This window comes from Mercenaria mercenaria, chromosome 3 (genome assembly GCF_021730395.1).
Source record: "Mercenaria mercenaria strain notata chromosome 3, MADL_Memer_1, whole genome shotgun sequence".
NCBI lineage: Eukaryota > Metazoa > Mollusca > Bivalvia > Venerida > Veneridae > Mercenaria > Mercenaria mercenaria.
In genome coordinates this window covers 10,264,598-10,291,105 of record NC_069363.1, presented here as the reverse complement: position 1 = coordinate 10,291,105, position 26,508 = coordinate 10,264,598, and the positions used below count along the sequence as shown (strand labels likewise).

General features: G+C 36.2%; 1 protein-coding gene across 3 annotated transcripts in view; it reads left to right on the top strand.

Moving 5' to 3' along the window:
• LOC128555486 (uncharacterized) overlaps nt 1–26,103 on the top strand; it is a 30,174-nt gene extending 4,071 nt beyond the window's left edge. For 2 of the 3 annotated variants that reach the window (XM_053537841.1, XM_053537840.1), the window contains exons 2-5: nt 7,190–9,396; nt 12,091–12,232; nt 13,820–13,972; nt 19,621–26,103. In XM_053537841.1, the coding sequence (XP_053393816.1) occupies nt 7,198–9,396; nt 12,091–12,232; nt 13,820–13,972; nt 19,621–19,859 (2,733 nt within the window). In that variant the 5' untranslated portion in view covers nt 7,190–7,197 and the 3' untranslated portion in view covers nt 19,860–26,103. Of the gene's footprint in view, nt 1–7,189; nt 9,397–12,090; nt 12,233–13,819; nt 13,973–19,620 lie in introns of those variants that run through there. The other variant, XM_053537842.1, reaches the window with a different exon arrangement.
• The last annotated feature ends 405 nt before the right edge of the window (nt 26,104–26,508 follow it).

Here is a 26,508-nt window from a genome sequence, read left to right as displayed (position 1 = left end):
GAAACGGTTGGGCGGGTGGACAGGCGGTTTCCACAGACTTTTTCCGGAGCATATCTTCTTCATGCATTGAGGGATTTTGATGAAACTTGGCACAATTATTCACCATCATGAGACGGAGTGTCATGCACAAGAACCAGGTCCCTAGTTCTAAGGTCAAGGTCATACTTAGAGGTCAAAGGTCAAATTCAAGAATGACTGTCCGGAGCATATCTTACCCATGCATGGAGGGATTTTAATGTAACTTTGCACACTTGTTCACCATCATGAGACGGAGTGTCATGCGCAAGAACCAGGTCCCTAAGTCTAAGGTCAAGGTCACACTTAGAGGTCAAAGGATACAAGAATGAAAACTTTTTCTGGAGCATTTCTTCTTCATTCATGGAGGGATTTTGATATAATTTGGCACAAATGTTCACCACCACAAGACAGAGTGTCATGTGCAAGAACCAGGACCCTAGGTCTAAGGTCAAGGTCATGCTTAGAGGCCAAAGGTCAGATACAAGAATGACTTTGTCCGGAGCATTTCTTCTTCATGCATGGAGGGATTTTGATGTAACTTGGCACAATTGTACACCATCATGAGACGGAGTGTCATGCGCAGGTCCCTTCTTTAGAATTACTTCCCTTTGTTGTTACTATAAATAGCTTATAATGTAACTTTTTCATTACTAGTTGTAGGGAAAAATCGAGACCATTTTTCTGTAGTTCAACATGCATGTTACATCCAGTTCTGAGGTGTTTTTTGACCTATCTCTACCTGGTAAGATTTTTATGTGGACTTACAATTTTGTTTTTTGTTTTTGTTTTTTTTGTTTTGTAAAGATTAACTTCCCTTAGTAGTTACTATAAATAACTTACATTGTAACTTTTTAACCAGGTTTTCAATGAAAACCTGAGTTATTAGATTGGGGTATGTCGTTGGTCGTGCGGGCGGGCGGATGGGCGGCGGCGTCAAACTGGTGTTTCAGGTCAATAACTTTTGTTTCGGTAAAGATATTTGAATAAAACTTGGTATGTATGTAGCTTATATCAAGACAAAGGCTGGGATTGATTTTGGGGTTTCTGGGGTCAAGGTCAAGGTCACTGTTACTTAAAATAGAAAAAGGGTTTCCGGTCAATAACTTAACTTAGGAATGAGCTATCATGATGAAACTTGGTGTATAGAAAACTTATATAAAGTTGTAGCTTGGGATTGATTTTGGGGTTTCTGGGATCAAGGTCAAGGTCATTGTTTCTAAAAATAGGGTTAGGGTTAGGGTTGTGCTTTAAAGTGGTGCACTGTGATTCAGTATACTTTTTTATTCTTATGAAAAGTGTTGAAAACCTGGTTTCGTGCGTTTCTTGTTTTATAATTGACCGTAGGGAAAAACCAAGACCACTTTTCTGTGGTACAACATAGATGTTTCTTTCAAATTTTAGGTGTATTTTAAGGTATCTCAACCTGGTAAGGAGTTTTTTTGTGGATTAAGAAAAACAAAAGAATTACAATAATTACTAAAAAAAAACATTGTAAACAACAACAAAATTAAAATTCCATTTGCAGATACAGGTGCTAGTACAAAGAAATTTGCTGTGATGGGTGTATATTGTGACATTCTGGCACTCTTAATGTTCGACTTTTGTATTCATTCAATTGACAAGGCTGTTGAATAGTCGAGCATTGCTGTCCTCTGACAGCTCTTGTTTTTATTTCATTTTTATTTTACCTTATTTAAGGTTAGATAAGCACTGGCAGGGAGAAATTCCATACAAAATAGGCATTGGCTAGGGATCCAGGACCTCTAGACCCAGAGTCTAGAGGTCCTGTAATCAATATGAATACTTAGAACGGTATATATTTACAAAGAGGAGATTCTATTTTGTCTTTAAAAAAAGGAGAGGATTTCAAAAGTTTGCTCTCGTATTTTTCTCGTCATTTTTATGGTTTACTTTAATCATGGTCAGTTATCTCAAAAATAAGCATATGGACCTTTACATTTTATTTCACCAAATTATACCTGATGCAGGCCATAAGTTTATTTACAAGAGAAGTTTCGTTAAAATCTACTTGTAGAAAAAATTCTGTTTGTGAAAATGTTATGAAAGTTACGATTTTCCCATAGACTCCCTTTTTGAAAAATTGCGTGAGGTCCAAATTTTTCAAATCAGTCTAGCAAAAAATCAAGCACACCACCTTTAGGTCAGAAACTCTAAGTAAAAGAGCTTGACTTGCAGTTGTGAGGAAAAGTATAATTTCAACAATTTTCACATAACCTAATCTGTAGATTTATAGGCTGAAAATTCTGTAAATTTATAGATTATTTGCAAATTTACAGGTAATCTGTAAATATACCACTTTCTTAGACATGAACATTTGTTGAACAGCATAAACACCTAGGTACAATGTAGTTACATTTTCAAAACGCCATTACACTGTGCGATACCTATACTTGTATGCTCTATTGATTATCATGTTATCACTGTCACCTGATGTTAGCAAATTATGCCCCCTTTATGACTTCTGAATTCTGGTTAAAGTTTTAGGTGCAAGTAACTATCTGCAGAACAAAACATTTTTTTGCAGATATTAAATTGAACCTCACATGAGAAGATACTTGATTGAAACTCTATAGATATTTTAACATTTAGGGTAACATTTTCCTGCTTCTGGGACAATATTTCGAATAGTCGAGCATTGGCTGTCTTATGGACAGCTCTTGTATGATATTACACCTATGCACCAAAATTTATTCAAATCTGTCAACCCTTTCATGAGTACATAGGTCAGGAAACTATGAAAACCAACAGACCACACAGACTCACCGACAGACCTATATAATCCCCCCCCCCTCCCATTAACTCCGTTTGTTGGCGTATAAAAATGCATATAGAATGAAAAAATTTAAGTGGTAAATCAATGTTAAATCATTTTTCTATTAAAATGCAATAATAACATGTAGCAGTACTACTCCCAACAAATATTCAATCTTGTCTAGTATAGCAATATCAGTATGCAATATATGTAGGCCACACTCTACATAATAGGATCTGTTTAAATTCCCAGACTGTATGTAATTGATAGATGTCACGTGAGTTAATACAGGCAAAAAAAGTGCAAAATGTGCCGTTAAATAGGAGTGACAACATAGGTTTTTTTAGTACTTTGGATTTGTTTTGAGTATGTATTTTTAAATTTGATTTCTTTAGCATGTTGTCAGTCATATTAAATTGTATATATTGGATACATTTATTCTGTGATGAGGCCTTTTTGTGTGCATGTTTGGATAATTTCATCAATCATGGTAGTTTCCATTATTCAAATGACACAGATTCAAAAGCATATAATGGGTGAAAAAGATGAATTTGATCTTGAATATGGGGTAAATTTAAAGCATGTGCTAGGAGTAAGTTATATTTTTAGCTCACCTGACACATAGTGACAGAGTGAGCTTTTGTGATCTCTTTTTGTCTGTCGTCCGTCGTCTGTCATCTGTTCACAATTTCTTGTGAACACGATAGAGACCACATTTTGCAACCAATTTTAATCAAACTTGCACACAGCTTGTATTGACATAATATCTCGGTTCCTTTCAAAAACTGGCCAGATTCTGTAATAGGTTCCAGAGGGCCAAAATTTGCTATTTTTGCCTTGTGAACACGATGGAGACAACATTTTGCAACCAACTTTAAACAAACTTGCACATAACTTGTATTGGCATAATATCTTGTTTCCTTTGGAAAACTGGCCAGATCCCATCATGGGTTCCAGAGTTATAGCCCCTTAAAGGGCCATAATTTCCTATTTGGCTTTTGCAGCCAGGCCAAAAAATATTAGGTTCGTTTCTGGTCTCCTGTCAAAAAAAAAAAAAAAGGAGTATAGGTAGGTAGGAAAATCTTGAAATTTTGAAAGAAGTTGATCTCTTTGTTGTCAAATTTTCATATATGAATGTTTGTGAAATTCTGAAATAAAAAGGCTTTACAAGAACCTTAAACTTAGAATTAAAGTTTCGAGAGATGTGTTTAGCGGTTTAAATTTAATTAATCCTTTATCCAAAAATGCAATAATTATTTGAAGCTAGTTTTCTCCCCAAACACTGATACTGCCTCTTAAAAATTAGCCATTGAAAATACCTGTCAGACACTACCATTTTAATGTTAAAACATGCAAAATATAATATGAAACAGATTATTTTTGACACTATTCAGCCTCACAATAGGTTAAGGCCTAAAAAAAGAATTCTTAGTTTCCGGTAACATGCTAAAAAAAAGTAGGGCAGGTAGGTGGGAAATTTTTTTTTTTTGGAAATTTTTTTTATTAAGGGAGACTTTTCGGAAATTTTTTTTTGTCAAAAAATGATTACAAATAAGAGGGTTATGCCTTTAGAGCATCAGTGAGTTGATTTCTAACATCACTGGCCAGGTTTAAAGCATAAAAAATGCAGTTTTGCATCTTTTTGTTATAAAGTTGAAAAAAATATTCTCCAAGGCCATAAAAACATTTAGGGTCGGGCCAAAAATTTAGGGTAGGTCGGGATACCGGAAACAAACAAATTTTTTTTACGCCTAATCATGATACTGGTGAAATATGTCATCAACTAATTTGTGATCTGGAACCGTTGTAAGTAAGTTTAAAATTGGCCGTTTTATGATGCAAACAATTTTTAAATCGAAGCCCCAAACCTGATGAAGCCGGCAACATGGGCACTGCCATCTTTGCTATAACTGCCATCCAATCAGAATTGCTTCAGGACTTCCTGTAGGTTCTGAAACTCAAGAGTCATTGACTCTTCTGCTTAAATTTTCAAGGTCAAAATCAGATTTTCAAGAGTCAAGATCAGCTTTTCATGGGTCAAGCTATATTGTTGTAAATGCAACTTCCATGTGGACTTTATCTAAAACAAGTGTATTGGACATTACAGATTTTTTTAAGTAATTCATTTTTAGCTCACCTGTCACATAGTAACAAGGTGAGCTTTTGTGATCACCTTTCGTCCGTCGTCTGTGCGTGCCTCTAAACTGGGATAACGGGCCATTTTAGTAGCCCAGAGGTGACTAGGGGGCTGTTTATAAGAAGGGGCCATTGCCCTTTGTTTTGTTTTTTTGCTGTAAATGAGTCACAGGGCCTCAGGGGAGGTAAAAATTGTGTTTTCTTCTTTTTTTTGTTGGGTTTAACGTCGCACCGACACATGATAGGTCATATGGCGACTTAAATTGTGTTTTCAAGAAATGGCCCGTTATACATTGTGTCCGAAACTAGTGGGAGAAACCCTTAAGGGGCCATTTTGGTTGATCAGCAGATTATTGGGGGGCATTGTTGACCCTTGTTAGCCCCTCTTTGGCTGTTGGCCCGCTAACTGAAAGTAGTGGACTGTCTGTACGTACGTACATCACACTTCATTTCCGATCAATAACTGGAGAACCATTTGATCTAGAACCTTCAGACTTCATAGGGTTGTAGGGCTGCTGGAGTAGACGACCCCTATTGTTTCTGGGGTCACTCCATCAAAGGTCAAGGTCACAGGGGCCTGAACATTGAAAACCATTTCCGATCAATAACAAGAGAACCACTTGATCCAGAATGTTGAAACTTCATAGGATGATTGATCTGTAATGTAGAATAGATGACCCCTATTGTTTTTGGGGACACTCTGTCAAAGGTCAAGGTCATATGGACCTGAACATTGAAAACTATTTCCAGTCAGTAACTTGAGAACCACTTGACCCAGAATGTTGAAACTTCATAGGATGATTGGTCATGCAGAGAAGATGGCCCCTATTGATTTTGGGGTCACTCTATTAAAGGTCAAGGTCACAGGGGCCTGAACATGGAAAACCATTTCCAGTCAGTAACTTGAGAACCTCCCGACCCAGAATGTTGAAACTTCATAGGATTATTGATCATGCAGAGTAAATGACCCCTATTGTTTTTGAGGTCACTCCATTAAAGGTCAAGGTCACAGGGGCCTGAACATTGATAGCCGTTTCCGATCAATATCTTGAGAATCTCTTGATCCAGAATGTTGAAACTTCATAGGATGATTGAACATGCAGAATAGATGACCCCTATCGATTTTGGGGCCACTCTATTAAAGGTCAAGGTCACAGGGGCCTGAACATGAAAACCGTTTCCGATCAATAACTTGAGAACCTCTTGACCCTGAATGTTAAAACTTCATAGGATAATTGGACATGCAGAGTAAATGACCCCAATTAATTATGGGGTCACTCTTTTAAAGGTCAAGGTCACAGGGGCCTGAACATTGAAAACCATTTCCGGTCAGTAACTTGAGAACTTCCCGAACCCAGAATGTTGAAACTTCATAGGATTATTGATCATGCAGAGTAAATGACCCCTATTGTTTTTGAGGTCACTCCATTAAAGGTCAAGGTCACAGGGGCCTGAACATTGATAGTCATTTCCGATCAATAACTTGAGAATCTCTTGATCCAGAATGTTGAAACTTCATTGGATGATTGAACATGCAGAATAGATGACCCCTATCGAATTTTGGGCCACTCTATTAAAGGTCAAGGTCACAGGAGCTTGAACATGGAATACAATTTCACATCAATAACTTGAGAACCACTTGACCCAGAATGTTGAAACTTCATAGGATGATTGAACATGCAGAGTATATGACCCCTATTGATTTTTGGGTCAGTCTATTAAAGGTCAAGGTCACAAGGGCCTGGTCATGTAAAATCATTTCCGGAAAATAACTTGAGAACCACTTGATCTAGAATGTTGAAACTTAATAGGATGATTGGACATGCAGAGTAGATGACCCCTATATATTTTGGGGTCCCTTGATCAAAGGTCAAGGTCACAGGAGCCTGAACAGTGACTTGAGAACACTAGGCCAAGAGTGTTGAAACTTAGCGGCATGACTGGACATGCCAAGTAGATGATCCCTATTGCAGCCAACCATCAGTGTCTCTTTGACTTTCGCTCCTGACCCCTATTGACTTCTTGCCTATACGACTTTGCATTGGGGGAGACATGTGCTTTTTTGCAAAAGCATCTTCTAGTCACTCATAGCTTCTTGTGAAAATACTTTCGTTCAGTCATTGAAAGATATTTCGATCTTGCACTGAAATATCCTGTGTAAGGCATAAAGGCAGGATGAAAGCATAGAAATGTGTAAAATTACTGACCCAGAGGAATTAACAAAATCCTCATGTAAAATTGACTTTTTTGTGTATATTACAGATATCAGTATGGAAAGCAGAAGGTTAAGTGATGCAGATCTTCTAAATATTTTGGAAAATGACCTGCAGACTACCGTGGCAAACACTTCTTATGAGAACCAGTCAAATGAAAGTGACCATGCAAACCAGTCTGTTATAACAACCAATGAAAATGGAGAGAACATAAATCAAAGTCACAACATTAATGAAAAGTTTGAAGTAGATAAAAGTAAAGCAGACATAAGAATGGAGAAACTTGAGATGTCTGAAACTGCTGATGACTTTAACGAGAATGCCATGGCACATATTAGCTTGAATGTCAATGAAGCAGAACTTGATATCTTGAATGATTCAAGTACAGAGGACGAGGAAGAATTAAACAATGAAACTGAAAAAATGGATGATGATGTGGCATCCAATATAAAAGAAAGTAGTAAGAAACCAATGTCACCATTGCACTGTGCCATATGCAGCAATTATTTTGATTGTCCCAAACTTCTGGATTGTTTCCATACATTTTGCAAACCTTGCTTGATGAAGCAGGTAAAGAGTAATCATAAATTTATATTCTGTCAGATATGTAGATATAGAACTAATATTCCAAAAGGCGGTGTTGCAAAGTTAATGGATAATGTGGTTGCAGCTGGTCTTATTGCAGCCAAATCTGAGAAGCAACAGTTATCTGAGTGTATGATTTGCAAGTTGCACAATGAGGTTAAAGCCAGTGCCGGTCAGTGTATTGATTGTGGCGACACGATGTGTGAGGATTGCTGCGAGAAACATACTTTTTCTCGTCTGACTGCAAATCATAAAGTTGTACCACTGGCAGAACTGAAAAGCGAGGATTATTTGAAACTACAGCAAAAGACAAAGGTGATAAAATGCAAGCAACATTCATACGAAGCCGCAGAATTTTTGTGTAGTGATTGTTGTGTACCAGTTTGCAGAGATTGCACAATGTCGGGTCATAGGTTACACAAATGTCAATTTCTGAATGAAGCCATTGCAGGGAAAAAGGAACATATTCAAAAGGAACTTGAAGCTTTAAAGCAAGAATGTGCTTTGAAACTAGTTGATGACACTGAAGAATCTGAAATTTTGATTTCAGAACATGAGCAGAAGGAGTTCAAAAAATTAAAAGATACAAAAGATGCAATGATTTCAATCATTGAGCAAAAGTATGATAAATGTGCTGAAAAACTGCAACAGGAATTTGATATCAAACGAAGAAAGTATTGTAAACATAAAGCAACATTTATTCGAGCAATGCATAAAGATGTAGGTATTCTTGCAGAAAATGTTGACTTTATGTTAAAAGAGGGTGGTGAAGTTGAAAATACTATATTGGAGACATTCATAATCTCTGCATTGGAACAGAAAAAAGTTAAATTGACAAAATTACGTCCAAAACTGACAAGACACAACAACTTCCCGAAAGCTCATGTATATAGGGAGCATATCAAGGTTTTAGAAGGATTGACCTTCTTTTCTACAGATCTGCTTGTTAGAGATCAGAATCTCAAAGATCAAGCAGAAAAGATAGCCCGTAGTGCTATGCATGTTGAGAATGCTGAAGTGAGAATGAAGATAGGTCGTAACTTTCAGATGGAATTTAATGATGCTCCAAGTCCTACACAAGCTCAGTCAGTGATGCCAACGATGATGTCAGATGTAAGAACTCAGATGGCTGCTAACTTTCAAACTGGAATGAACTTTGTACCACAGTCCAGAACTGACATGCAGCCCCCTTCAATATTGTCTATGAATTTGTCAAATTTAAGGGCGCCAGTCGGAAGGGGTAGGGGAACTTCTTACCAGAGTGGTTCAGACACTAAGTCGTCACTACTAGGAGAATATACAGGTCAAAATATGTTTGCATTGCAAGATGCTTTAAGCGATAAATCTTCACAGTGTAGTGACAGGTCACGAAACAGAAGGTATCGGCCAAAGTTAAAGGAACAAACTGGTATGCCAAGGGGCCAAAGATTTAGATTAAATTTAAGTACATCACTTAATGTCAAGGTAATAATGGACCAGAAAATTCCAGATATTGTAGATCTTGTATTCATGTCACATCAGAATTTTGCTGTGGCTGATGCCAGAAATCATCGACTGAAGTTATTCAGCTTCTGTGGAAAGTTTATTAAGTACATTGATGATCCAGGTCCCATGTCTGTCACCTTCTGTGCAAACCATCTAATATGGAGCAGCCAGTTTTCATCCATCAAGGTAAGGCCAACTGAACAAGGTGTTCATCTATTCTACAGACATTTCATAATTGTTTTGATGGGATTAACATCACACCAACACAATTATAGTTTGACCATGTTGACAATTATGGTATTTTAAACACGACAGATTTTGGCAGTGGAGGAAGATCACAGATTCCCCTCCTGGCATTATTGCAGGCACAGATAGACACCTGGGTAGAACGACTGATCTTCCTTCTTTACATGAAAGAATTCTATACCCATAGCAAAGTTTTAAACCCACAGCAGTGAGGGGTAGGTGATTTGAAGTCAAGGATCATAATCACATGGCCATTTAGACCCTTTAATTAAGAACATGTACTATTAATGCATTAGCGCAGTATGTCAAAGGGATGTCTGTTGCAGAGCAGTTAATTTCTATAAATCTTTACCTCTTACCTCTGTTAGTTCATGTGAAGATTCTGTCCTTCAGACTTGCAAATGCCTTGATTTGTCCTTTACTAAAGCTGGGAAGTAATCAAATGACATGAATTGTGTTGATGTGGCATAAAATGAAAGAGACATGGAGTTACAAATGTTTGAAAGTTTAGATACTACAAGGGAAAAATTTAACCTGCTGATTTTAAACAATGTTTGACACTAAATCTCTGTTTTAATGATTGACATCTCTTTATTGTCCAAGATACAGTGTATATAGGGGGCTATTTTGGAGTCACACTTGTCCACCTCTCTGTAATTCAAGTCCACTCCTTTACTTCTAAGCTGCTTGGAAGATTTTCATTTAAACTTAGGCTACTTAATAACCTCATTAAGGAGATGAGCAGTGTGTACAAGCAAGGTCAGTAGGTCTAAGATCAAGGTCATACATGGAGGTTAAATTGCTTATTTTTATGTACTCTCCATATCTCCTAAATCATTCTGAAGATTTTCATAAAACTAGCATCAATTTTTATACGTCCATCTCTGAAAGAGCAGGGCGTATTATGTGAACACCCATGGGTGTCCAAAAGCATGTCCACTCTCTCAGTCCAACAGTATTCATCCGATCTTCACAAAACTTGCTGACAATGTTTATGGGCATAATATCTCAGCCAAGTTTGATAACCACCCAAATTGCCACAGGCACTCTTAGATTATGGCCCTTGAATTACTTGAAAACATGCAAATTTAGCCTTGTCCGCCGTCGAAGTAGTTTTCATCCGATCTTCACCAAACTTGTTGACAATGTTTTTGAGCATAATATCTCAGCCAAGTTTAATAACTACCCAATACGCCCCAGGTACTCTTGGATAATGGCCCTTGAATTTACATAACTGAATGTCCAGACGGGCGTATTTTGTGAGTCTGGCACTCTTGTTACTCTCATCAAGATGACATACAGAGTGCATGAAATGGATTACTAAATCTAAAATAATTGTCACACTCAAAGAAGTATAAAACACACAGAATGGCAACTGGCTGTAATCTCGCGTGAGCTCGTGTCAGAGCGTGATTCGGCGTTATCTTACTAAAAACAAACATCGGTGAGCATGGAGTTACAATTCGTACCTTTAAAACTACATTTAAAATACATGTTAGCTTCTAAAACAAAATTAGTTTAATTTGAAATGGTCTTAAGACACGAAGTACACGTTTTTTTTTGCCATCGAAAGAACGAAAGAAGCGTGGTCATATGGTGATAATTATTTTACCGATGAATAATTGCTTTCGCATACAAAATGGCGCGTGGAGAAAGTGCCACTTCCGGTAAACGAGATCTCGTTTTTTTGTCACGGGAGGTTGGCGAGATTTGCTCTATATGCCTTTCAAGTTGCCAATCTGTTTATTTTTATAGCTCTTTGTCACACTTAAAGGTCTCATGTCAGTTAGCTTAAAGACTTGTGTCAGCTTCACATCTTCCAAACCATTGGAATGATTTTCATAAAACTAGCATCTGTTGTTATTCTCCAGATGACATGCAGAGTGCACAACCAAGGTCCTTAGGTATCAAGGTCAAGGTCACACAAAAGCTTGAACTTGCCTGTTTCATATCTTCTTAACCAATAGTATGGTTTTCATAAAACTAGCATCGACTGTTAGTCTCATCCAGACAGCATGCAGGGTGCACAGCCCAGGTCACTCAAGGTTAAGAATACACATGAAGGTCAAATAGTTATCATTATCACAACATTGTATTTGCCTTCTATAAAAGTGGCATCTAAGGGTTATTCACATTTAGTAGTAGATCTAGTTCATTTTACCACCAATTTATTAGACTTTTATAGCATCCAACATTAGAACTTTTTCAAAGTGCAGGTGAAGCATTGTTACAATAACAAATCAATTACTGTATACATCTGGGTAGAAATGATATAAGAATCAGCTTAGAGCGCTAGATCTATCACAGTTTTGAAGAAGTCCTAGGAAAAACCTGATTATATCTGCTGTCCTCATCTGCTTTATAGAAAAGGAGACTTGACAGTAAAGTTGTTGTGGTCACTATATTGTGCCCTGTTGGTCTGATACTTGCCTGAAGGAGTCATACTGCTGGTTTGTGGAAAGTAAGTTGCTCTTCCCAGCTGCTGCTCTGAAATAATCCCCAGAGAGGTATCTATGGTTATCATCCAGTTTTAAAAGCTAGATACTTTGGAATGGAATCTATGACCGCTTAGTTCAAAGTGTTGTATGCTAAATTCTTTGTGTCCTCTCTGTGAATTGACCTTTCACCTTGCAGCTGTATGATGTTCAGTGTCAGAAGATAGTGAGGATAGAAAGAGTGCCTCAGACAGCAGCGCATCCCCTTACTGCTTTCAGCAGTGTCAAATACCTTGTAGGAAACAAAGTTCAGTCCAAGGTGGAGGCATGCACCATTGATGGTAAGTTAGTAGTACATAGGTCATGTAGGTAAGGAGAGAACCTCATAGGTAACATGCACCAAGGCAGAGGCATGCACAGTTGATGGTAAGTAGGACATAGGTAAGAAAGAGAAAATCTCATAGGTAACATGCACCAAGGTGGGAGAATCCACCATTGATGGTAAGCAGTATGTAGATATGCAGGAGGAAGCATGGAAGTGTTATATAACTTAATAGGTATCACGGACCAGTCAAAGGTGGAGGCATTTACCATTAATGGTAAGTAGTGCAACGGCTTGGAGGAGGCTTTGAAGTATCAAAAACGTATGCACCACTGATGGTAAGTAAAACTTAGGTAAGAAGGTATGCAAGTGCCAGAAACATATGTAGTAGTGGAGGCATGCACTATTGGTTGTAAATAGTAAATTGTATACTGATGGTAGCATGGAAAAAACCATGATACAGATATGCAAAATTGATTGTAGGTAGTGTATCTAGGTAAGGAGGTGGTGGGGAACCTTGAAACACGTATTACAAACAGCATGGACCAGTCCATTGTGGATGTATGTGCCACTGGTAGTAGTAAATAGGTAAGAAGGATGTTAAAGTCAGATGGCTTCTTTAGTCAGGTAGTGATAAGAACAAAAATCAACTTGGGAAGTTAGCTGACTGACACTTTTTGACAAGTAACTGCTAAATACAGGTGATGGCTTAGACAGTTACAGCTTTAATCATTTAATGGTTTCCATTTAGGTGTGAAATACATTGGCATGCTAAAAATGTACTGGTACCAAAATGCTTGCACAATCATGTACTTTAAACAAAACCATGTATACTCAAATGGAAAGCACTCAATGGCATTTAATATCTCATGTTTATCATGTTTATAGTGTAGTTTTCTCTCTCTTTGTTTAACCTTTACCCTGCTAAATTTCTAAAACAGACTGATCCATCATTCATTTTAGGCAGTACCATTTGTTCATGAAAGGGGTGTTCACTGAAAATTTAGTGACCTGAATAGTGAACAATGCAGACAATCTGTGCAGGCTGACTTTGGTCTGCACTGGTTGCAAAGGCAGAATTGCTAGCTGCCAGCAATAATAGGTTAAATAGATCCAATGTTGCTCTCTTTTTAACTTATTGATCTCTTAAATGCCAGCATTGTCGACTAGTGAATAGCAGAAGTTCTCAGTATTGTGTCATAATACTGGCTCTCCATAGGCAGTATTTGTAAAAGGCATATACCCTAGCCGAAATACAGTGAAATCGTTAATATTCATTGAGGTACTATTTTTCATGATTGCGTCATTCCATGAAATTAAATCCAGCAAAGTTAGAATTCTTTTATTTTGATACATGAAAATTCCACAAATTCATATCCAAACAAAATAGCCATCTTAGGCAAAACTATAAAAAAGTTATGACCCACAAAAGTAAATGATTTCACAGTATGTAAATAATTGTAGCCATTGAACTCTGTGACTTCTAGAATATTCTACCTTCTTGGTAGTCAGAATGCTATAGCTGTACAAAGTATTTAGCATTGGGGCTGGCAGGATTTTGATGCATTTATATTGCTGCTAATTAAACCTTTTTCTTGCATGACAGGTTCTCATGCTCACGTGATACAGCCGAAGGACAGGAATGGATTACCACTACCTGGCATCACACATATTGCAGCTAGAAGTTTAGATCAGTTGGTCAGTGTTGATGGGCAGTTGAAGAAAGTTGTTGTGAATGATTTTGATGGGAATTTCGTTGGTAAAGTATTTTATTCAGTATACCATTTGGTTTCCTATCAGTAACTAGGGAACGTTTTGTCTCGCAATGTTTAAACTTTATAAAACAATTTCCTGTGGTCAGTGACCTCTATTGTCTTTGAGGGTCAGAAGTTCAAAGGTCATAGTGGCCATGAAACTGAAATTGGTTGAAAAATACTTTTGCCTACAGTGCTCAAACTTCATGTCGTCAGTAGATGGCTCATTGTGTTTTAAGGTTCATTATGTCACAGGTCAGAGTCACAGTGACCTTGCATAAAAATGGTTTCTGTTTAGGAACTTAAGAATGCTCTGGGCTGTGGTTGCCAAATTTTATAGGATGATTTCCTCTGGTCAGTACATGACCAGTACTATTTTTGTGGTCAGTAGGTCAAAGGACAAGTTCACTATCACCTTGATACTGAAAATCGTTTCTGCTTAATCACTAAAGAATGCTTTGGCTTTCAGTAATTAACTTGATAGTATGATTGCCTGTGGTCACTAGATGACCCCTATAGTTTTGGGGGCCAGTAGGTTAAAGGTTAAAGTCATTTGACATGAAATGAAAGTGGTTTCTGCTTGATCAGTGAAGAATGCTTAGCCTGTCAGTCTTCATAGGATGGTTTTCTGTTGTCAGCTAATGTCCACTATTGTTTCCGACCTCATTTTGTCAAAGGTCAAGGCCACACAGAATTACATGCCCACTTACCTCCTACATGTCATAATGTGGGTGGCATATGTTTTAATTCTAGGTGAGGGTGTTATATTGTCATTGTTGAACTTCTGTACCAATTGAGATGTTGCAAGTTGATACCTAAATGAGGCAGATATTGTCTGTGCCTTGTCCGGAGTATTTCTCAGCAACCACTCACTTGAATTGAGTGGAACTTATTAGGAAGCTTCATTCAAAAGAGGAGATGCACATATTGTCTTCCTATTTGTGTCAGATGATTTTTTACTGAGTTATTGCTGTTCGAATTTTCAACATCAATATAGTATAGCACCATTTCTTGTCAGGAGTATTACTCAGCAACCATTCACTGGAATTGAGTGAAAATTCATAGGAAGAATCACCCCAGAGAGGAATGAGCATTTTAACTACTTGTTTTGGTCAGTGATTTTTAACTGAGTATAGCACCATTTCTTGTCCAAATATTTCTCAGCAACCACCCACTGGATTTAAGCGAAATGTCATTAGAAGCTTCTGAACAACCTTTGGTTGGTATTTAATTCTTAAGAGGAGATGCTTATATTCGTGCACATGACCCATGGTTTTCAGTCAGAGGTCAAGGTCACATAAAATTGTTTTTCGCTCCATAGCTTTTATGTGCATTAATGGATTATCTTAGTACTGCACACAAATTTTCTCTATGATGAGGCAGTGTGTCACGTACATGATCTATGCTTGTAGGTCAAGGTCACTATTGAAATTTAGGTAAAAATATTTCTTGTTTCTTAGCTCCTAAATGCCTTGAAGCATTTTTAGTCTTAACACTATTGCCAACAACCACAAGGGATGAACACTAACAAAGTTTTATACCAGATTGCTACTGCAGTACTCATTCACTTGTTTGACTGATTTATTACCATAAGAAGTATACTACAGTGCAACCCTTGTCTAAAGTATTTGCCACAAACCTTTGGCTGGAAATCAGTAAAAATTCTTAGGAAGTTTCACTCTCAAGAGGAGATGGGCATATTTCTTCATGTTCCAGTGGTATGATTTTCAGTGGTTGGTGTTTGATTATTCCCCATTAGTAAACAATAGTGCCATCTTTGACTCGAACATTTTTTTTAAAGAATTCCACTTTTGTGTTGGTAAAAGCAATAATCATACATCGGTTTTACCAATATATTTTTGTCTTTGCATTTGTTACAAGAATGGTGTGCTGTCACAGTTACTTCGCAACAAATCAATCCTTGCAAAATTAGATGCCAAAACAAATCTTAGGCAAAAATATATTGTCTATAGTATAGTCGTCCACGGTATTCTCGCGTCATTGGTAATTTCGCGTTATTTCCGTTTTGCACGGAAGCGCAACCTTGACGTTGTTTACAAACAACCTACTTTCATTTTCAGTTCAAATCTTAATCATTTCATCCAGAATGCATAGAATTTTGGTGAGTTAGCTTTCAAAATAGTTGAAGTACTTAAATTTATATCCAATTAAACCAAATCCTGTATTTTTCACTTGTTAACATCCTTTTCGCCAATGTTTTGTTTATGTCGTCTGTTATAAATAGGCCCAATTTGTACAAACGACTATCCCTCAATGCCCCGATTCCCTTTAATTCCCGCCTTGGTACCATAATTTCCAAAACGGACTGGATTTAGTGGTCGCATACAAAGGTTCAATGGTCAGAATTCTGAGAAAGGACAGCTCTTTCAGGTGTACACGCTGTCAAAATGAATAAATTGTTAAGTACTGGGTGTGGAACATTTCGCATAATTTTACCAATATCGTTATAATTAAACTGTTGTTTTTACAAACAGACACAGAAGTCCTTACTGTATCGGAATTAAACAAATATCGTGGTAGGGAACCTAACAATAATTCTACAACTACAACAACAACATCTTTAACATGAAAATACCAAGGACATACAAAATCAAAATGGTAGAAAATGTACATGTTGACACGTGATTGTCGGGAGTATTTTAATTATATTTTGTGTCAAAACTTGTACGGTTTGATAGATAATGAATTATTTTAAATTATTTATTAAACAAAATAACTGTTATATTTTTATTTGCTTGCTTACTGTTTTTAAAGTCACTAGTACCGCGAGAATATAGGGGAACAGGCTATATGGAAAATGGTTTTTACTTGTGAGGAACAGTGTGATACAGCCTCTCTGGTTAACTCAGTAGACAGAGGTCAAGACTTCGAATCCAGAGGTCATTAGTTTAATTCCTGGGTGTGACTTCTGTTCTCTGTTATGACATAATTATGGAGACATTTTTTGTCTAAAATGATTTGTTCTCCAATTATTAAACTTGCTGAGAAGTTGTCAGTTGCTTCCATAGAACATGTCATTAGTGGTACAGAATATATGAGCACTGGTAAGGTTACCTGACAGTAGTTGTGAAGTTTAAATACTGTTGAAAAAATAGTCAAGCAAGCAAACTATTATATACAAAACAAGACCAGAGTCTGTTGAGGGGAAAAAAGCTTACACATAATTTCACATCAGATGTATTTAACTTTACTTGACTTGCAATTTTCTCCTTAAGTATTATATAAAGACTGAAAATTTTCTAAATTATCAATGGCATATCTTTTAAACAAGGTGCACAATCGTGAAACGTGACTTGTGACTTTTCAACTGGGGTATCACCCCAAGCAGTATACGTAAACAAAATGGAGTTTTTGAAGGTAAAGTTTTTAAAGATATAATTATTTTTGTAAAATGACACCTAGCTGGTGCAAGTCCTTATATCAATGCGTATCTCCGATGATATAGCATATGTCAGTGTCTGCTTTAGTTTTGCTGGTAACCTGGACAAACCACAATGCTTCCACAGAAAGCAAATTTTTAAATGGCTTGAAAACCAAACCCAAGGCACCGTTCCTTGATAAACTACCAACTAGTTGTCACTGCTGCATTCTCTTTGATATCTCAGATCATTTTAGTAGGATTTTTGCTCAAAAAATGGCTTATTTTTGGATAGATCGCCGAATTTTAAAAATGTCCGTTTTAAAGTCCAAAAGCTCTCACAGAAAGCACTATTATAAATTGCGACTTTCCCATTCTTCTCCTTAAATGCAATGACACAATTAACGCAGGTTACGTTTTCCCTACCAATGCAGTACTTTGTAAAGTTTACTGCACGTGGATAGTGATATTTCCAAGAAAATAAGGGTAAGTCAAAATCATGATCTCACAGCTAGTTGCTTTGGACCTGTGCTGTCACATCAAGCACAAATCTTTAGGTGACAGTTTAACCACTTTCTACTGGTAATTTTGCCAAGAAGATAAAGCAAATTGGATTTCAAATGAATTTAGTTGTATCGAGACAACACTTAAATAATCAAAAGATATGCTCTCTCAGCTTTGATTTAAAAGTCATTACTGTCGCAACATGCTTAAAATGCTGACACACATTTTAAACACTTCCAAAATAAGATCAAAGGTAAATAATTCTTATTTCACAAACATTTCTCTCTCCCTTCGATTTCACATAAATTTAGTTATTTTAGGAAAGAACTCAGGTAAAACAAGATTTAGTTCTCATAGCTTATTATTAAAAGATCAGTGCTCTCACAAATAGCCAAAGTATTTAATAAACGATTTTGCAGTTCTGATCTCGAAATATCAGACCACTGTAATGTCTCAGCATTTTTTCCATCAAAACAAAACAGGTCTGTGTACTTTTGTTACATAAACCTAAGATTTTTAGCAAGCATTTTATTGTTACTATATGGGCGATTTCAACAATTTCACAGATATGTATCCTCGATAATTTATAACCTTTCACCATTACAAAATATTCGGGACTGTTTCACTGTTTTTCTTTTACCCTTATGCTATATGATAGCATTAAGGCTTCTTAATATGCATTAAATAGAACATTGTTGATCCATCAAATGCTTAGTAAATGGTCACATAACATAACTTTCCAAATTAATAATTCAGTCCGCATTCATTTTCAAAACTGGCAAAACTACTAACATGCCCCCTGCAAAGAAATTTACATCCATCTGTATTCAAATCAAAGAAACGTTTTTGTCTTTGATCTTGCATAAAATGCCGCTGCAATCACGTGACATAATTATGTCCATTTACACAGTTGCCCAGTGTGTGTACTGAATGTTTATTACTGTAACACCATATCATACATGAAGTTTTTTCACAACGATCAAATATTGGAACATATAAAGGACTCAAGGACAAAGGTGGTGTATTTGTTTGTTTACCTCTTCTTTTTAATCTTAATTAAATAGAATTCATCAGCATCAAGCCCAGGTTGCTTTTTTCCAGTGTAACCCTTACAACAGTCGAATCTTTGCTTGAAATGAAGTAACGTAATAAACATTAGGTATATAGATTTGGATATTCACTGAAATCATCAGTCTGTAGATCTATTTGTTTTATTATATGACCGAAGTAAAAACAATTGAAGTTCTATGCGTCAGTTAGGGATGAAACATCTAAAGAACACAACGTAAGCGTTGACGAGAAGGCAAGTATGCCTAATCATCAGTAATGTCATCATATTTAAAGAAAGGGAGTACTACAAGACAGACTCCATTTTTATTAACGTTTGGACAATTTATTTTTTTCTTCTTCACAGTCATGAAGTCAACAAATGTGAAACCTTCGACTTGTCACACATTTAATATATAGGGAGTGTAAAACTGGTTTGTCCAGGTTACCAGCAAAACTAAAGCAGACACAGACATAATTGTTATATCACCGGAGGTAGGCACTGATATACGGACTTGCACCAGCTAGGTGTTGTTTTACAAAAATATATCTTTAAAAACTTTACCTTCAAAAACACTGTTTTGTTTACTAATTTTGAATGGCGTGATCCCCCAGTTGAAACATCACAAGTCACATGATTGTGCACCGTGTTAAAGCAAAACATAAAAAAATGTGCAGATATTCCAAAAATAAATAAATAAAAATTATGTTTTTGAAAAACAGGGGAGTATAGCCATGGTGAGTTTGAGCCCGGAGGAGCATGCATTACTGAGCATGATAATATCTTTGTGACGGACAGAAAGAGGAACAAATTGATCTTGCTGAATGCAAAGGCAGAGTACATCAAGGACTGGAATACACTGATTGATTCTCCATCATGTGTGGCATCCAATGGCAACGGGAATATCATTGTTGGCGGAAATGGCAAAACTGTTAGTTTGTATCAGTATACATATGAGTAATATATGAATACTGCTGATTTGTTTGTATGATATCATGGGGTATTATATACTTTTTGCAGTATTAAGAGTGTGTATTGTGTAGAAAGGTTGTGTTGTATAAACAGCTAGAATTGAAAATTTAAACACATGGAATATGCATTGAAAAAGAAGACATAGACATAGGATTTTACCGTGTTGATTAGACCTTAAATATATGTTGTATATGCAGTCATGAACCAAGATTTTCATACCTTGTGTTGTATATAGACAACTTTGGGAGAGTATGGGATATTTGTTTAACTGTATACATAATCATAGAAAAGAATTCTTGTGTGTTTTGATTTGAGGATAAAATGTTTTAGGGTCAAGTGTTGTATACCTGTGTTCAATGAGGCAGTCTTACCATATACATCTTTGAGTTGCATTTGCCTTAAGGTAGAGCAAGGTAGGGATTGTTGTACTATGAGCTTAGGCTTGTCTCATATTGTACATTCATCACAAGATTGTCATATACATTGTATTATTGTATAGTTCATGTAAGGTTTGTTATGTTATAAGATTTTCTCAGATTGTACAGCAGTAACAAGATAATAACACATTATTGTTCACAGTTGAGTCTCTCATTGTGTATAAGAATTTTTGTGTTAGAACAAGATTGCCTAATATTGTACAGTAATGACAAGGTAGTTGCAAACTATTGTTTTTCCCTTATATGAAACTCAAAGCATTATTTTGTTGTAATTAAATTGTTTTGTTTTGACAAAACAAGAGAGACACATGGTGAATTTTCTCTCGTAGGAAAGAATTTAGTTTAGGAGTAAGTGTCCTATTTTTTTGTCATAACAAGATAGACACATAGTGTAGCTTTCCTTATATGAATGAATTATTATTTTAGAAGAAGAATGTGTCATTTTCTTTTGTCATAACAAGATAGACACATTAAGTAGCTCCCCTCATAGGTAGGAACTATTATTTTAGAAGGAGAATGTGTCATTTTGTTTTGTCATAACAAGATAGACACATTAAGTAGCTTCCCTCATAGGTAGAACTATTATTTAAGAAGGAGAATGTGTCATTTTGTTTTGTCATAACAAGATAGACACATTAAGTAGCTTCCCTCATAGGTAGGAACTATTATTTTAGAAAGAGAATGTGTCATTTTGTTTTGTCATAACAAGATAGTCATATAAAGTACCTTCCCTCATAGGTAGGAACTATTATTTTAGAAGGAGAATGTGTCATTTCGTTTTGTCATTACAAGATAGACACATTAAGTAGCTTCCCTCATAGGTAGGAACTATTATTTTAGAAGGAGTATGTGTCCTATTGTTTTGTCATAACAAGATAGAAACATAGTGTAGCTTCCAATATAGTGAAGAATTATTATTGTAGAAGGAGAATGTGTCATTTTGTTTTGTCATAACAAGATAGGCACATTAAGCAGCTTCCCTCATAGGTAGGAACTATTTTTTAGAAGGAGAATGTGTCATTTCGTTTTGTCATAACAAGATGGACGCATTAAGTAGTTTCCCTCATAGGTAGGAACTATTATTTTAGAAGGAGTATGTGTCCTATTGTTTTGTCATAATAAGATAGAAACATAGTTTAGCTTCCAACATAGTGAAGAATTATTTTTTTAGAAGGAGAATGTGTCATTTTGTTTTGTCATTACAAGATAGGCACATAGTGTAGCTTTTCTCATAGGAAGGAACTATTATTTTATAATGAGATTGATCGTATTGATTTTTCATAGCAAGATAGACATATGTTGCAGTTTCTCTCTAAGGAGAGCATTGTTGTAAGGAGATTGCAACCTGTTATTATTACCAACAAGATATGCACATGTTGTATTGTATTTCCTATCAAAGTATTTTAACCTGTGAAAAGGTCCACTTTTTGGCTCTCACAGGCATTACATTTACATACAGGTTTGAATGCTGTCACATGGAACAACTGTTTGATAACGTAGACATCTTTATAGAGAGAGCAACCTTGTGTTTTTTACTGTAGAACTTCATTCCCTTGATCTCAACATGACAAACAAAATTTGTTCGAGTTATCAGTAGTTCATGTCACTGAACAATGTACATTATAAAGATATTTTCCTCGGACCTGATGATGAGTTTATGCAAAGGTTGGTTCACTAATTACCCAAGTTTGAGGGAACAAAGTTTGATTGTATATAAATTGGAGAAATTTGACAAAGTTGTTACATTAACTTCAGGTAGTTTATAGGTACAGGGTTTGGTACATCAGTTCAGAGGTGTAAACTACAGGTAGTTTATAGGTACAGGGTTTGGTACATCAGTACAGTGAGGTGTAAACTACAGGTAGTTTATAGGTACAGGGTTTGGTACATCAGTACAGTGAGGTGTAAACTACAGGTAGTTTATAGGTACAGGGTTTGGTACATCAGTACAGTGAGGTGTAAACTACAGGTAGTTTATAGGTACAGGGTTTGGTACATGAACTACTGAGGTGTCAGAAAAAGTCAGAATTTCTGATGTATTTGATGCATTCAATAAGGAACTGGTATTTCTGGTCAATATCTTTGATCCTTATGATAATATTATGATATTCATATTGTCATCACTTAAAACAAAAAAATACAACATACAAAAGTCATGTGATGAAATACATGAACCTAGTATTATTAACCTTGATATAAGATCATTCCACTAAAAACTGAATTGTGATATTTCATCTTTATACTTACTCTTGTGACAGTTATTCGATATTTAATTGTTTTTTATTATGTTAAACTATATATATATATATATATATGTGGGTTTAAAATTGCCTCCAGATCTAACATCTCATCAAAAAATTTAGATGTTGTTATTATTCTTTCTAACTCGCTGAAAGACTTGATTCTGTCAAATGTATTTTAGATTATTTTGCTTAATGTATGATGTAAGGTTTGTATTTTTTGGAAAACAAATAATTTTTATCATGTTTAATTCCCTTTAATCAGTTTTAAATTGATTTATTTGTTTCAACCCAATATACCTGTTACTTTTGATGAACAGGGAGTACAAGATCAGTTACTTACTTACTTGCTGGTTTCATTTTAACTTCTTTTCCCAGTTGGTGACATGCAAATTAAAAACATTTGTGACTATTCAGTAACATTATGATCTCTGAAAGTACGACTAACAACTACTCACGAATTGTTAATATCTCGGATATGTCTGTATTCTATCAAATTGTAAAATAAAAGAGATGTGGGCAGTACCTGCATGAAGTGGTCATAAATATATTCTTTGAAATTTTATGTGCAATAATCTTTTTTGAGTTCTTGAATTAAGTCTCTTTCCACTAAGCCATATTACAACTACATCTGTAACTTGTTTACTCAGCTTGTACAGTTTCTATCTAGTTCAAACAAAACTTGATATTCTTCATCAATATGAAGTGGACATGCACATTTATGGAGGCTTTTATGTTGGATTATTGTTATGCCCCCCTTTGAAGGAGGGGTATATTGTTTTGCAGATGCCGTCCTGTGGGTAGGTCAGTCCGTCCGTCGGTATGTAGACCAATTGGTTTCCGGATGGTAACTCAAGAACGCTTAGGCCTAGGATCATGAAAATAGATACGGAGGTTGGCCATAACCAGCAGATGACCCCTAACGATTTTGAGATCAGTAAGTCAAATGTCAAGGTCACAGTGACCTGTAGTAGTTGAATGGTTTCTGGATGATAACAAGAAAGCTTGTGCCTAGTATAATGAAAGTTGATTTTGAGGTTGGTCATGACAAGTAGATGACCCCTATTGATTTTTAGATCAGTAGGTCAAAGGTCAAGGTCACAGTGACCCGGAACATTTGAACAGTTTCCAGATGATAACTCAAGAATGCTTAGGCCTAGGATCATGGAAGTTGATAGGGAGGTTGGTCATAAGCAAGAGATGACTGCTATAGATTTGAGGTCAGTATGTCAAATGTCAGGGTCACAGTGACCTGGAACAGTTAAAAGTTTTCCGGATGATAACTGAAGAATGCTTGGGCCTAGGATCATTAAAGTTGATAGGGAGGTTGTTCATAACCAGCAGATGACCCCTATTGATTTTGAGGTCAGTAGGCCAAAGGTCAAGGTCACAGTGATCCAGAAAAGTTAAACTGTTCCATATGCTTGGGCATAGGATCAGGAAACTTGATAGAGATATTGATGTGATCAGCAGATGATCCTTATTGATTTTGAGATTAGTAGGTCAAAGGTCAAGGTCACAGTGACCCGGATCAGTTAAACGTTTTCCAGATGATTTCTCAATAAAGCTTGGGTCTAAGATCTCGAGACTTGATAGGGAGTTTTTTTGTAACCAGCAGATGACCCTTATTGATTTTGAGGTCAGTAGGTCAAAGGTCAAGGTCACAGTGACCCGGAAGAATTAAACTGTTTCCATATGATAACTCGAGAACGCTATGGCCTAGGATCACGAAATTTGATCGGAAAGTCCATCATGGTCAGCAGATGACCCCTATTGATTTTGAGATCAGTAGGTCAAAGGTCAAAGTCACAGTGACCCAGAACAGTTAAATGGTTTTGCGGAAGATATCTCCAAGACGGCTAGGGCCTAGGATCTCGAAACTTATTAGGGATGTTGATCATGACCAGAAGATGACCCCTATTGATTCAGAGGTAAATAGGTCAAAGGTCAAGGTCACATTAACCTAGACAGTAGAACTTTTGTGTACAGTAACCAAATAATTTCTGTTTCTTGTGCATTTACTGAATGCATCAAGTGTGTGTGGGGGTGGGGGTGGGGTGCATTTCGTGTTCTGCGAGCTCTTGTTATTTTTAGGTCACCTATATACACAGTGCTGATGATGGGACTTTAGGATCTTGAATTTCCATCATCTTTCGTTCAACATCCACTATTTAAAGAACATCACAGTCTAAATCGTCTAGCCAGTCGCAACCAACCTTTACAACCACATTTCACAGGAATGTTCCTTTGGTGGTCACCTTTTAGATTCCTTTTAAATCTAGGTCATCCTTGCAGAATTCTGATTGCCATGGCCGTCAAAAGAAAAAGATTTACTCGTAAACTTCTGATCCAGTTAAGAAAATAGATGGCCTTTATATATATATAAGGAGATAGGGTTATTTTCCATTTAGCGTTTTATAGAAAGGGTTTGAAAAATCTTGTTCTTTTCTCAGACCGCTGGCTCAGTTGTAAAAAAATTTTGAACAGATTTTTTTATGGGTGGATCTCTATAATAAAATTCCATCAAGCTCCCACCACCATTGACCCCACCTCCCACCCTACCCTCATAATTTGTTTTTACTTATTTCTTGGGCTTCCTGGTCTTGTCTTTTAATATCACGTCCTCGTGCCCACTGCCTAGATTACCCCACTCACACTTGACACACCCCACTCTTCCTTCTCCACCCGAACACACAATAAATAGAATTAAAAGAAAATATTTCTTGGTATTATGTGTATTTTTTTTATCCTTTTTCTTTAAAGAATGTCTCACCTTAAACCAATGTAATATAACAGAATTAATTCAGGTGTTCAAATGTCTGGACCTTTTTTCTATGTTTAAAGGATATGTTATGATAAGCCATCACTTCAGTTTTTAAAATATGCAAAAAAGTATATTTACAGTGGTTTTACTTTACACTTATTTAACAGTAAAGTTGGACTAGAAGTGTTTTTTAGGACCTATATTGCATGAGAGCATAGCCCGAGTGTCAGTAGAGATTTAGGACCTATGTTTCATGAGAGCATAGCCCGAGTGTCAGTAGAGATTTAGGACCTATGTTGCATGAGGGCATAGCCCGAGTGTCAGTAGAGATTTAGGACTGCTAAAAGCCAAGTAAGGAACATCATTGACATTTAATGAGTTATTTATTATATACCTCAACATAATAATAATTATTCGATTGCTAGAATCAGTAAACCGTAAAGAAATGTTAACATTGTTTTACCAACTTCACAGGATGAAGTGATGTAAAAATTACTTCACTCATTCATGGCAGGTCAGTAACCGGTTATGATGCCCTCTTCCAGTTATTTGTTTAATGCAGATTTGTTACATTTAAAGAAAAGTATATAATAATGTAGCATACACCTGAAAATGACCATTTGTCAATAGAAAGAAGTCATAATTAGAAAAAAAATAAACTGTTCATGATTAATGTCTGATTATTCTGTTACAATTGTATTGAAATTATCAGAAATAATGCATATCAGTTATGTCCCAGAAATTATAATGATGCTTGATCTGTTTTCAAATAAAGTTCTGTTTCAAGTTGAAGTCTTATTCTTGTTCATTATATAATAAGATACTTGTAAATAAATTAGTTTTTGTTTAAATGTTGTAAAAATGTATACTTGGTAGAAGCTAAGGTAAACTATCGAGGTACAAGATTATAGTTATGACCAGTCTCAACGATCCAGACTCTGATTGGCTGTTCCATATCTCCATCTACGGAGATACTCCCAACAATCAATCTCTGATCATAACTGGGAGGTCGGGGCAGTTGTTAAAAGCCTGTTGCTATGTTACATGATACATGATATTCATGTTGTTAAAAGAGTAAGAGCTGTAATATATACAGCTTGTTAAAAATAAAAACAGGATGATGACATTAGTACATATACGAATCTAGGACAGATGTGAAGCACTGAAGGTTCACACTGTCCTTTATGTTATAAGGTA